Source organism: Patagioenas fasciata, chromosome 1, assembly GCF_037038585.1.
Source record: "Patagioenas fasciata isolate bPatFas1 chromosome 1, bPatFas1.hap1, whole genome shotgun sequence".
Classification (NCBI taxonomy): domain Eukaryota; kingdom Metazoa; phylum Chordata; class Aves; order Columbiformes; family Columbidae; genus Patagioenas; species Patagioenas fasciata.
Genome location: NC_092520.1, coordinates 202,088,776 through 202,101,602, shown reverse-complemented (window position 1 = coordinate 202,101,602; position 12,827 = coordinate 202,088,776). Strand labels below are relative to the sequence as shown.

The 12,827-nt window shown below is 39.9% G+C and overlaps 2 protein-coding genes across 4 annotated transcripts in view; one reads left to right on the top strand and one right to left on the bottom strand.

The window, feature by feature from the left end:
- Nucleotides 1-12,827, top strand: part of FAM185A (family with sequence similarity 185 member A) — a 58,862-nt gene that overhangs the window by 25,634 nt on the left and 20,401 nt on the right. For 2 of the 3 annotated variants that reach the window (XM_071803454.1, XM_071803453.1), the window contains exons 7-8: nt 1,225-1,359; nt 9,722-9,839. In XM_071803454.1, the coding sequence (XP_071659555.1) occupies nt 1,225-1,359; nt 9,722-9,837 (251 nt within the window). In that variant the 3' untranslated portion in view covers nt 9,838-9,839. Of the gene's footprint in view, nt 1-1,224; nt 1,360-9,721; nt 11,359-12,827 lie in introns of those variants that run through there. The other variant, XM_065862588.2, reaches the window with a different exon arrangement.
- Nucleotides 12,366-12,827, bottom strand: part of FBXL13 (F-box and leucine rich repeat protein 13) — an 86,011-nt gene continuing 85,549 nt past the window's right edge. Inside the window, exon 22 of the mRNA XM_065862587.2 lies at nt 12,366-12,815. Coding sequence (XP_065718659.2) covers nt 12,662-12,815 — 154 coding nt within the window. The 3' untranslated portion in view covers nt 12,366-12,661. The remainder of the gene's footprint in view (nt 12,816-12,827) is intronic.

Genomic DNA, 12,827 nt, shown 5'->3' with positions numbered 1-12,827 from the left:
TTACTGCTGACAGCTGCAGTGTAGAAAATGTCCCATTCGTGATAAATTAGCTGCATGTGTTGGATTTTGTGAGTCACATCACAGAACAACTCTCCAAGGAGGACCCAAAGTTGAAGACCTTTTCCCTTTCTTATCCGAAATTTTTTTGTGTATCCAGCAACATTGAGGCCTAAATTATACTGGCAGTTATTTGTTCATCAGGACTGTTACAGGCAAATGATTCTGCTGAATTTAAATTTCATAGCTAGGGTTGCTTTCTGACTGCTGCTTAGTTGGTATCAGTTTTCTTATATTCTGCTTCAGCTTTTGAGGCATGTTTAAAGAATTTTTTTTTCTAAAGTTAAAGTTGGAATTGGGCAAAAAACTTGGAGCATGTATACAGAAAGTGTATTCTGAATTTTGGAAGGTTTTGTTTTAATGTGTAGGGTGCAGCTTCCAAACACTGTGAGTAATTCCAAATGTGACTAATGTGAGCAGGTTGGGGGCCCAGCATCTGCTTTCAGTCTGATGCATAGAAGCACGTATTTAGGGGATGCAGAAGTCAGAATTGCTGGTTTTAATCTCAAGGGTATAATTACTCAGGCCACTAAAGCTGCATTTTTACTGGTAGTTTACATTTTAGTGATACATAGTGTGAACCGGTTAGCCACTTTTGAGACTGCATCTGCTCAAGGCTGCGAACAGCTGGCCCTGGGCGGGAAAGCAAGGACAGTTGCTCACGTTAACAGTATGTGAGCAGCATCTCCCCGGTCCAGAGGAGCTGTGCTTTCATAATGTGCCATGCAGTGCTGGGGTTAGTTGTCAAATCCAATCTCATGTCCTGCTTAGGAGTGTAAATATGCAGCTAGAAAATAAAACTAAAGTCATAATATTTATGAGATCTGTTAGTTTTGCTTCCTTTGCTCATTCTTGTAATAAGATCCTCTAATGAGCCATTGCTGGTGGTAGATGTCAATGTTAATTTTCATGTTTGCCAAGGAAATATTGTGACACCATCTTCTACATACAGTATTCTGGGTATGATAAATTAAGATCTCTTCATATATCCTTTCAGAAACAAAACAAAACTGAAAAAAAAAGGGAAAAAGAGGTACTGTGTTTGAAGATTCTTAACAAACAAACAAAAAACCCCTTGATAATTTCATTCGAGTTAGCTACAGATTGTGTGTTTCATGCTTTTATCTGAATGTTACATTAACTAGCTTTCATTTACGTTTATACCAGGTTCTATTACAGTCAAGGTACCTGCCTCTCTCAATGCGTATTTGGAGTTGTCTGGAAGAAAAGTGGATGTGAGCTCAGAGATCCAGTTAAAAGAAACACAGAGTGCCTCCAAGGACGATCACGTAACTATAAGTGGTAAGGCTTACTAATCTTGGCTTCCAATAAATGTCTGTCTGGCCTTAGTCAAAGGCATCCATGTTTCCTTATGAGTTTATTGCTCTTGGCTTCTTGTTTTATCTGTTTCAGGTTCAGATGTTTGCTTGTGCCATTTTGTTACTAGATGACTTTTTCATTTTGTTTTATAAATGACTTGTGAATGCAAACAACTGCTTCTCTAACAATAAAGTCTTGGAGCCAAAATCACGCTCAGCATTATTCCAGTGAATTGATGGGAGGCAATCCAGGGCTGAATTTGACCCATTGCTTTGTTGGCTTAGACAGACACATAATAAATTGCCAGGGAATGTCTGTTAAAAGTATAATGAAAAGTTTTCTCTGTGTGTCTCTTTTGGGTGGGGGGTAGGAGTATATGACATATGTATAAATGCACAGTATAAATTTTAAACAGTGCAGATTAGGCTGAGAAATGATGGGTAGGAGATAACTAGAAGAGAAGAAGAAGAAACTGGAGCATGGAAGAATAGAGAGTACATGGAAAGTTGCCTGCAATTACTGGAATCATTCTTCTAATGCAGTAAAAATTGAACTTGGGAATCCCAAGTCTTGCTGTTTCCTGCTTTAGAAAACAGTTGTACAATTCATTGTCAGGGTGTGTATTTCTCCCTTCCTCTCCAGGCGTTAAGGCTATTGCTATTACCAGTTCCTCAGTTTGCTCAAGAGGAAGCAAACTAATGTGTCTGAAGGCTCCAGCCTTGTTTTGAATGTTATGTCAGGATGACCTGCCCTGATAGCAGATTGGGTGAGGCTTTGAGTTTTTCTTTGGTTTTAAACCTAAGAAAATATGTACAAAACTTATTTTTGTCCCCCATGTAAGACAGTAATCTCAAAGTCAGGAAATGTTAGAAGTATGTGTACGTAATTTTAATATGTGGTCTGCTTATATAAAATAGATAGGTGTATCTCTTCCTGTCTTGACCAGTAACTAACATGTAACTTTCCTAGTGGTTATTAAATACAATTGTTTTAAAAACCACATGGTTAGAAGTTCTCAGGCTAGAAACCCGTGGAAGGACCCCAGATTCCAGGAAGGCTGTGTGGAATGAATTGTCTTGGCAATAAAACAACACATCTCCAGGTGAAGGAGGACCACTGGCCAGTCCATCATCTTGTTAATCTGGCAGCAGTAAAGATAAGAGTGATGTTTCAGATATACACAGCTGAATGGCTTCTCGGGTTTCATAACCCAGTCAGTGTTTATGTAGGACACTCATCGCTGAAGCGGATGTGATTTTTCAACCCACCATTCTGTATGGAAATTATCTTGGCCGTTGAGGCTAAGAACGGCTGTAATTACTTAACCCTCAAATACACATATCCCAAAGGCATGGGAATCAGTAAGAATTATGCAGAGGCAACATCATTAGGCCACTGATTATCAGTTGTTCAAAGAAGTTACAGCATTGCATGAAAGAAATTAAACATAGATCTAAATTGATCAAAATACAGGTGAATGAAAAATATACCTTGAAGTGGATTTTCTTCAGGATACAGTTCAGCCAAACTAGTGCTGGCCTGAAGTTACATATCTTCATCTGTCTTTGTACCCGGTGTTTAGCTTTGAGTGTTTTCTCACATAACGTAACCAATGATTTATAGCATCTCTTGCCTCCCTTTTCTTCACTGGTCAGTAAAAAGCAACAAACCTGAAGGGAGATGAAGTAGTTGGTTTTAACATGTGCTTTGCTCCTTTTCTTATCCTTTTGAAAATGAGACCTTCTCTTCCTTTGCCCAGTCAGTAACATTCCTTTGGCATGGCAAGGGATGTGATTCCTCCTTCTCCTTCTCTTTACCTTATCCCATGGAGACAGTATATTCTTTCTGCAGGCCAAGCACTTGTTCTGTCATTCTCAACTATCTCTTCTTAAAGTTGATATTTGAGCATTTTCTTGTACAAGCGGATTCTGAAATAATTAATCATTTAATACTGTTTCTAAATCATTAAAACATCCACTGTTGAAGTGTTAGGTACAGAATCTATGGCTGTCCTGCTGCTGCAACTAAAGAAATAGAAAATGGAGAGAGAAGAAGGGTTTTGCCAAGTGGAAAAAAGAATTATGTATCACAAGAGCATGGCAAATTAGATTTTTATGCTTCTGAGCTCAAAGGTTAGTTTAAAAATAGATGATTTTTCAGAAACTGGCCAGTCCTCCTGTGATCACACAGGAACCGGCTGCTTCCAGGAAGCTTTACTTGCCTCTGGGAATACTGAGAGATGTGAGAGAGGAGACTCTCCAGTGGGAAGACAGGGTAGAGTTCTGTGACTTGGGTAAACATGCACCCAGTCTATCACCAGCTCTAGGAAAGCCATCCCTGCTGCTGTTACCATGGCTGTGATGGATGTTGTCACTGTGCTTCATGGCTCCCATTCCCACGCAGAGTGAGCTGGTCAGTGCGCTACAGTCCCACAAACCATGGTTTTGCAAGACAGCCAAGGAACAGAGCACGGTTTAGTCAAAGCGAGGAGGTGAAAGCCTGGAGTGAGTGCTCCGGAGGCAGAGTGATGGGAGTGCGAAAAGGTGCTTTACCCTTTCAGAAAAGGAAGGGATTTCCTGCAAAACTGGGGTACTTGCAGAGAAAGGGAGGGAACTAGAGAGCAGTGCCAGGGAGTTTCCTTTTTGCAAGAATAAGGCATCTGTTTCCATTGACATCAGTAGGCACTCGTAGAAGTAGTATGTATGGTATTGCAAAACCTGTTATAAAACCAGATTTTTCATGCTAAGCACTGGTCCAGCTTCCATCTGTGGAAGTGTTTGTTTGACGAGTTTGAGAGTGCTTAAGTAACTTCATTAATTTCTCATGGTAATCCTGTCAAAGCATTCTTTTCCTTTCCCTGGCAAAGAGAGAAGCCCTTGCTGCTCAATGTCTGTGCCTTCACTGTGTCTCCAGGTCTGCCTGTATTCTTGAATCAGCTGATTTAAGAAGCCTGTAGAGATTTTTAACTATATCTGGAACTATACATGGTAAGAGAAAGAGTAGTAGGTTAAAAAGTATCATTTATGCAGAAAAGCAGCTTAGGAGACTGTAATGTCAAGCATGCTGAAGAGTAAGGTTAAAATTCAGATAAACTTGATTTATATGCTTTTTAGGCCATCTTTCCAATAAGTCATTTTAAGTTCAAAGTACGAAGGTAGGAATAATGACAAGTGTGGTCTCAAGAGGAGGAATACTGCAATAAAAACATCAGTAAACAGGAAACAATACTGTTACACGGTTGAAAAAAAAATAAACAGTGTATTAACGTGACTGTTCTGTAAAACTCAAAATAATCCCTTGGCTTTACATGTCATTAGTAATACTTTGCTGGAATGTGTCCAGTTTTGAGTACTGTACTTCAAAAAAGGCTGTGGACAACTGTAGAGATGCCAAAGGAGAACACACGATGAGAGGCCTAAAAACATGATTTATGAGGGAAGACTGAAAAAAGTGGTTTTGTCTAAAGAAGAGAAGACTGGGGGAAGATGCACTTTTCCAGTACTTAAGAAATTGCTGCAGAAATGAAAGAAATAAATTCTTCTCTGTCCACTGGTGGTAGGACTAGAAATTATGATTTGACCTTATGGTAAAGAAAACTTAGCTATATAGTAAGATGAACTTGTCTGGTGAAGCCATAGGACTGTCAGTACTGCGGACAGGGCAGAACAGCCCAGGCAGACACATGGGGTTAATGCAGTGCATCCTCAGGAGGTGCTTTCAGACCTGTTTTCTCTCATCTTTAGCTGATGTGACCGTCTGCTCCTGCCCACTCCAGAATAACTCAGAGGAAGGTTATGAGGCATGTGGGTGGATGAATTTGGGGACTAAATGAACGCAGCAGGTGAGCACACTCCTGCCCACTTGCATTGCCAGCCTGTGTGTTGACAGCTGTAAGCTTGCTGGAAAAAGTTTTAAAATAATTCAGAGATTTTCTTTGGATCTTTGTAGCTGATGGTGCCAATGTCCAAATCTAGTTGTCTGCAATATAACCTCTTTCTTTAAACCATGTAATTCTTTCATCTCTCAGTGGTACCAGGGACTCATCTGATTCCAGATCTTTCTCCATTCCTGGCTCTAGTTCTAGCACCAAGTTCATATCCAGTGGAAACCTTTGACCTGATGCCATCCATCTGTTTGGTGCCCCCATGAGCTTTTAACTTTGGCAGTCACTTACTCCGTCTGGTTTTCAGCACTTGTGTGAGTTTTGTTGGTACAAGTCCCACAGTGTCACAGGTGTTCCTCAGAGGCCATGGGTGTTTGTAGCTTATTGTGTCTCCCTGTTCGTTCTTTCTCAAGTTAGTAAACCAACCTCTTTGTATTTTTCTGTCCTCTTACAATCATTCCTCTTGGGAATGACTGTCTTCTCGCAAGCTGAGACACACTTGCTCCCTATGTCATCCAGCATAACAACAGTTGCAGCAGTTAACAGGATTTTGACCTTTTGGTACTAATCCCACCCCACGTACAGCACCAGAGCTTTGCTGAGCTGCATCTGAACAGTGTTCCTCTCGGAGCCATGCCTTCTGGTGACCATGCACACGGGCAATAGGACTCTCATGTTGACTTATGCCTTCCCACAGATGTCTATCCTGGCTATACAGAGGAATCAACGCTTGTCTTCTCTAACCTCTTTTCTCCTGTGAAAGTTTGCGGGTAGATGTTATCTCTACCTTACAGATGTGGCATCCAATTATTCTTTTAATCACTAGAAACTCCATAGATGACCTCTGCTCATGTGCCTCTGGAGAGAATCAGCCTGTCTACTTATTCCCTTGAAAAGATGGACGTTGGTACCACTATTCTATCTCTGACTTTCTGGGTTTCTCGTAATAACTTCAAGTCTTTTCGCTGGTTGGTTCTCCAGTAGACTGTGGCAAGAAGCACCTTTCCCCTTAAGACAATCATTCACTCAGGCATGCACTGAAATAAGGCTTTCATATCTGCCAGAGGTTAGATCTGGATTCCCATCTGGAACATAGGGGGTTTAGGCAGATGTTTCCTGTGTCCATGTCCTTCAGGAATAATTTGTTCCTCACTGCTCACAGAATGGCTCCTCATCCAGTAGTACTGGGAGAACAGCTGCTGAGGTGCTGTGGACGTGCCCTGGAGTATTGCTGCAAAGCCAGTGGGAAAGGAGGGAGCTGACTACATGAGTCTCCTGCACTGCGTATGCTTCAGAGATGCGTTAAACTCCTTTTGTTATCAGAAATTCTAGATTCTTTGCTTTAAGGTAATTTCTGTGGTTTTAGCTGCATGGAGCTCCAGGGTTAAATAAAAACACAGCTGAAGGGGCAGTGAATAATGTGAGGCAGCAGCTTGCCTTTAAAAGGGAGATAAGTGCAAGAGCTTGTGCTGTGGCAGTCTGCTCAGACTTCAGTTCCTGCTGAAAGCTCACAGCTGGTGGAGCAGAGCAGAGTGTTCCTTCTCCCCCTGCACAGCTGACTTGGGGCTCTCACATTCAGAGTTAGGGTTCTGATCCCAGGAGTGACATTGTCCACGGCTGTGTCCCTCCCCATTTTCTCTGTTCTCAAGGCACTGCTTCAAAACTTTCCTTCTTTCCTAGAAATGATTTTTATTGACTCTTTGCCACTAGAACTGAGTGGGAAGAGCTTAGTTTTACAGTGTCCCTCTAAACACTGTCCCTCTGAAGCCTTGATCCTTAAGCAGTATCTTAAATAAACAAACAAAGACCCAGGTTGTATCTGGAAAAGATTACATTCCTTTGAGTCAAATAGAAAGTTCATCCAATTTTTATAAAAAACACATTAGATGAGATACTATCCTACAGATTTTTATGGGTTTCAGCTTGCATTTAACTCAAGCTATTCAGAGCCTTTTTGAGATATACCACAGTCTTAGCAATACTGGTGAGAAACATTTGAAATATGTTCATCTCTGTGTGACTTATGATAGAATAGAGCACTCTCACTTGCCTTCTGGAGCCTGGGGACGTTAAACAGTCAGTATTCACTGCATAATGTTCTGCAAAGGTGTTCTCTGCTGTTAGACACACATGGGGAAGAAAAACCTTTTTCCTGGGTGTTAAACTGAAAAAGTGGCCCCTCAAGCATACTGGTGCATCTGTCTCCCCTTGAGCTCATGTTGTTGTCTTGACTGGTGGGGTTTGCAGTGAAAATTAAATCTTCAACCCCACCACCCTTCCTTATTCTCAATCCAACAGGCCATTTGCTTTTGTGATTTAATCACACTAGCAAAGTCATCCTCAAAATCCAGTCATGTTCCCACAGTATTCAGAGTACAGTTAAGACCAGACTGTCATCAAAAGGTCTCCAACTAAACCTTGGTGCTTGATTAGCACCTCATACCCAAAGCTATTTAAATACCTTAAGCTTGATTTGAACCTGCTACCAGTGATAGGCTTAATAAATTTAAAATGGTTTGAAGATCTCCATCCCTGGGGAGTGGAACTTGACACTTTCCTGCCTGCAGTTTGATATTTTCTGCATTCACTTCCCAGGCAAATCTCCAAAAGAAGCATAAGAAACAAAACACTTTTCTAAGTTCACATAGCATATGCAAAATGACAAACAGAGCTCAGAAAACAACTCTGTTTTAAAGGAGGTCTTGTTAATTTGTTTCTGTGTTTCTTCAAAACGACTCTTTCACTTTTTAGCAAAAGTGTAGCAGGGTGTCAGCAATGCCTGAAATTGTTCATTTACAGGGCTGATTATGTGCTTCAGTGTTCATTCCTTGTGCAGAGGAACAAGCCACAGTGACAAAAACATGAGAGAGGGAGGAACTGGGACTAAGCACTCCAATGTGCACTTTCTGAAAATATAACTCTGACCTACGTTTGTGTCCTGTCTCTTTAGGGAAACAAAAAAGCACTGTTTTCAGTGCTCTACAACTCTGTTAAGGGGTCAAGTGAAATTTTTCTTTACACTTCTTTGTTGGTTCATTTTTTGACACCTGGAGGCTATTTCCTGTGTAAAATTCAGGCTGACCTAATGTTTTGAGGGCTACCTCTACTTAAAAGTTAGGTTTTTGTTTTCTGTTCTGTGTTCTCTGATATGATACTATTGCAAGTCGATTCAGGAAAGCTTTCTGAGGAAGTGAAGTTCCAGATTTTAACAGATTTCACATACAACACATTGTCCAACTTTGTGATGATCATCATAGATTTAAGTCCATAGTTAGATAAGGAGCAGAACTGTGGATTCTGCCTTACAGTAGGAATGATGTGGAGATGGAGTGTAGTTGAGATGGCTGCTGCCTGGAGCAATCACAAGTGCCGAAATTGTGCTGAGACATCCACATGGAGGTCTCTGAAGGCACATTGTAGCCTGATTGCAAAGGACACTGAAATCTCTCTTCATTCAGTGGGAGAACTCTGTCAGTTCTGGACTCCCCTGGAAATCCTGTACCTCTAAACAGAACCTCAGCCTGCTGCTGAACTGATGGGGGTTTGGCCCATAACCTTACATTAATCTCACTTAGAAGTACCGGAGCGCTGAAACGCTATTGAAAAGTTTGGCACGTGGGCTTGAGTTGTGGAAAGCAAGGCAGTGATGTCAGTTGGAGTTTCTCCACTGGTTTTGACGTGGCCAAAATTGAACTTCAGCTGTGTTACAGGTCAGAGCAGAGCATGTTTGCAAAGTTGCTTCAGAATCTGCTGCCCTGCCGCCCCCCTCATGCTATTCCAGGCTCAAATTAGTTCTAAACTTAGAACTCAGTCACAGGAACGCTAAAGTAATAATAAAAGATATTTTGTAAAGATAAACTGAAGTGACGGTTGATCTTGTGATAAAGGACTTAAAAGATCCCAGATTAATTCCCAATTTGGTCATAAATCTTCTGTATAAATTTGGAAGATTGTTTAGTCTCTCTTGGCCACAGTTTCTTAATTGTAAAATGAGGGTAAGTTGAACTTTCTCTTTTGTCTGTTTTACGGTTTGCTTTTCAGAGCATGACCACACATACTAAGTTTATGTGAAACATGTAAGACAACAGACATCTTGGGGTGGGTTTTTTAAGCCAGAATCATAAGAAAGCCATAAGAGCAGCAACACGTTTGGTCATCTGGAAAATTGGGTCTTACCTAAAATAAGATGAAAACTTTTCAAATTACTTAACCAGATTCATGTCTAATGTAGATGTATTTGCTAGCCCATAATAAAAATACAGTACTATATAATAAATACCACAACTTTATTATAATAACATTGCAAAACAGATTAATACAAAAACCTATCAAGAATGAATTATCAGATTGTCAGCAGCCCCTGTTTAAAAATATAAGACTTTTATTTGGTAGAATTTATATACATATTTCCAGGGAGCGTGAAAAAAATGGCAATATGAAGATATATTTACTGTTTTCCAGGTCACATGAATCAAAGGAATGAAATGGACAAATGGATTAAGGCTGACACACAAAAAGGCAAAGTGTATCTTAAAAGCCAAAGCTGGATTGAGTCTGTCAAGCTGAAGAGTTCTTAAAGGTGAAGTAGGCCAAAGAGATAAAATCAAGACATTGTAAAGGAACACTTCTGTAAAATTATGAACTTTGTTGATGCATATTCTTAATATAAGAGAAACAATATTAAAAATGAGGGTGTTTTAACCCAAGATTTGCCCAACACAGCAGCTGATGCTTAATAGGTATGGTTTCCTTTTAGTGCCTTTTAGGAATGACAAGATGTTACGTATACAGAATTTGTATAACTTGATCCATTACCATTTAAAAACTGGTAACTTTCTAACAAGAGTTTGGAGTTGCCATTTAAAACTAAAAAGCATTTTCAATGTTTTGTATTTGAAAATATGAAAACTTACTTCAGAGATGACATGCTCTGCAAGATATTTTATATTTTAAATTAAATGTCTTAATACTGTGGGAATTCTACTGCTTCATGCCAAACACAGAGAATTTTCTTCAGCCAAATGATTTGTATTGTGGACAGGATAAAACCACTTTCAGAACCGTAGTTCTGACTTGGTCTTTTCATTTGGTGTTTGACTCCTGAGCAGTTTCTGCCTTGTCAGTGGGCACTGTACCTGTAAAACTGCTTACATGAAATGACAGAACTTCTTCTGTGTCATCCTGAACCACTTATTTTAGGATAGAAATAAGAACCCTAGCTCTGTCTACCACTGTTTGTCTGCAAAGAGAAGCTTTTAAAATAAATACTCCAAAGTGCAATGGATCTGGCTGGTTTCAAGCAGGAACCCTCCACCAACTGGACTTCAGATAAGAGTCCATGTGAACATTCCCCTAAAGTAAAAGCTGCCAAAGAGTGGAAGTATTTGCCTAGTAAATGAGAACTGGAATCTGTTTATTTGCTACATTTCCAGTGACTGTCAGCCTTGCGTGACAGAACTGTGAGCTCTTTGAAGCAGAGGAGGGAGGTGAGGGAAGCGTGTACACCCTGCACGAGGGCACGTGCGAGTTTTGTGGAGGATTTTGTGTTACTGTAATGCAAACACACCGTAAACTGAGCTTTTAAAAGCATTTCCATACATATACATGGCACCTTATAAAAGTAGTACTGAAATTTGTGGTCTAAAACTGAAACATAAGAATTCTTGCCAACTGAGTGGATGGAGACTGACAAAGGAGGGTTCAGCATCTCAGCTCAGGTTTAAAGTTGTGTATGTGTGTTAGTAATTTAGATCATAATGGTACATTACAAATTGAACTTCTCCTTTCCCATAATATTCCCCAAGAGGTAGAATTGCCCCTGGCTAATGGACTTCAGTAGGTGAGGGCAGTATTTTTACTATAATTCAGGTTAAAACCTCCCCGTTCTGTTTGCTGTTGTGTGTACTGTTTGGATGAGGTGGGCACTGATGTGGATGGCAAATTATATGTATTTTCAGTATAAACACTGATCTATAAAACATTAGTAATACTATTAGTAAAAGCAATATAATATTGCTACTTATAAGTAATTACTATACTACTACTGTTAAAAGACACAAAATTAATAAACATGTCATGGTTTTAGCTTTTCTGAAAAATTTTTGAAGCTAATGATTCCTTTGCACTTCTGCAAATGAAGTGAAAGAAGCACCTCTATATTCATACTGTGTTGAAAAATAAAAACAGCATAGTAGAGGTTTCGCAAAATTGAGTCAATTTAATGGTTTGATTCTTCACCTGGAATCCAAAGCCTGTCAGCCTTTGTGACTAAGGTTGTGCTTTTGGGGACTGCTGCATCAGCAGCTCAAAGAAGAACATAGTAGGAAAACGTTATTTCTTCCATGTTCAAAAGAAAGCAAGCTAAGGCATTCATATTCTAAACTTGGCTGGAATTAAACATTAGGATTGGTAGTTATTTGCTTAAAGAAGTTAAATAAACCATCAGAAAAATGGTGCTAGCACTAAACCTACTCTGTTTATATTCTTTCCAATTTAATAGATGTTGAGACCAGCTAAATAAAATTTAGACATAAAGGTTAAGAATGAGCTGAAGAGAGACAAATCTTTGGGAGTTTCCCCGAAGGCATTTGAGTAATGTCTTGTTCTGCTATAACAAGGTGAAACTTTATATTTTTCTCTAGATGAGGAAAGATTAGTGAGGGGCAAATCCCATGTATACTTATTTTTTGTTTTTGTCCATTTGATGAGAAGATGTTTTCCTTAACTGGAGAAAATGTATCCTGTAACGCTTTTCTCATCTGTGCGCCTTTACTATTTCATTCTGCTGGCTGTGGCAGCTGCCAGCCAGCCAATGCTTCAGATCTGCAAATGGAAACATAAGCTGGCTTAGAGTTGAACTCAGCCTGGGAGGCTTTTGTGAGAATTAGGGCTCCGGGCGTAGGAGTGACTGTTAACAAGTGGACAACTGTGCTTAAATGTGTATTGTATAGTTGTGTATTAAGGACTTAGTTGTCACTACCTACTCACTGTTCTTCATTGCTCAAGAACGCTGTATTTGATGAGTACCAGCAGAGTCAAGTGCGGAGTTCTGTGGGAAGTCAGAGTGTTAATGTCCTGGAGAGAACCTTAATGGCAAACAAGAACCCCAAACACACAGAGATTTATTTATTGCTTACTCTGCATGGGACTACAAAAACTCCTCATTATTGAAAGATGAAGACAGCTTGAATCAACATCAGAAAGTTGGCAATGTTGTGTCAGCGCGGCTGTCTTGCTTGAAGGCATACGCAGTCCTGCAAGAGCGATTCGCATTGCTTCCTTGCTAATTCAACAAAAGGCCTTTTATTAAAGTATGATTAGTTTTAAGAAAAAAAAAAGTGTTCTTTCCATGGTCTAGTGGAAAGCCTTTGAATTGTAGATGATGTTGTGCAATTTCATTTTTCATTTTGAAGAATTTGTTTGTTCAGGCTCTGATGTGCGTTCCATGGTGAAGGTGAGTATGTTACCATCCCGATCGTATCCAAGCCAGGAGGGAGGGTCAGCATCGTTATGTTCTTGTTTCTCCAGTTTGGCTGTGTATTTCAAGACAGCTTGTCTGCAACAAGAG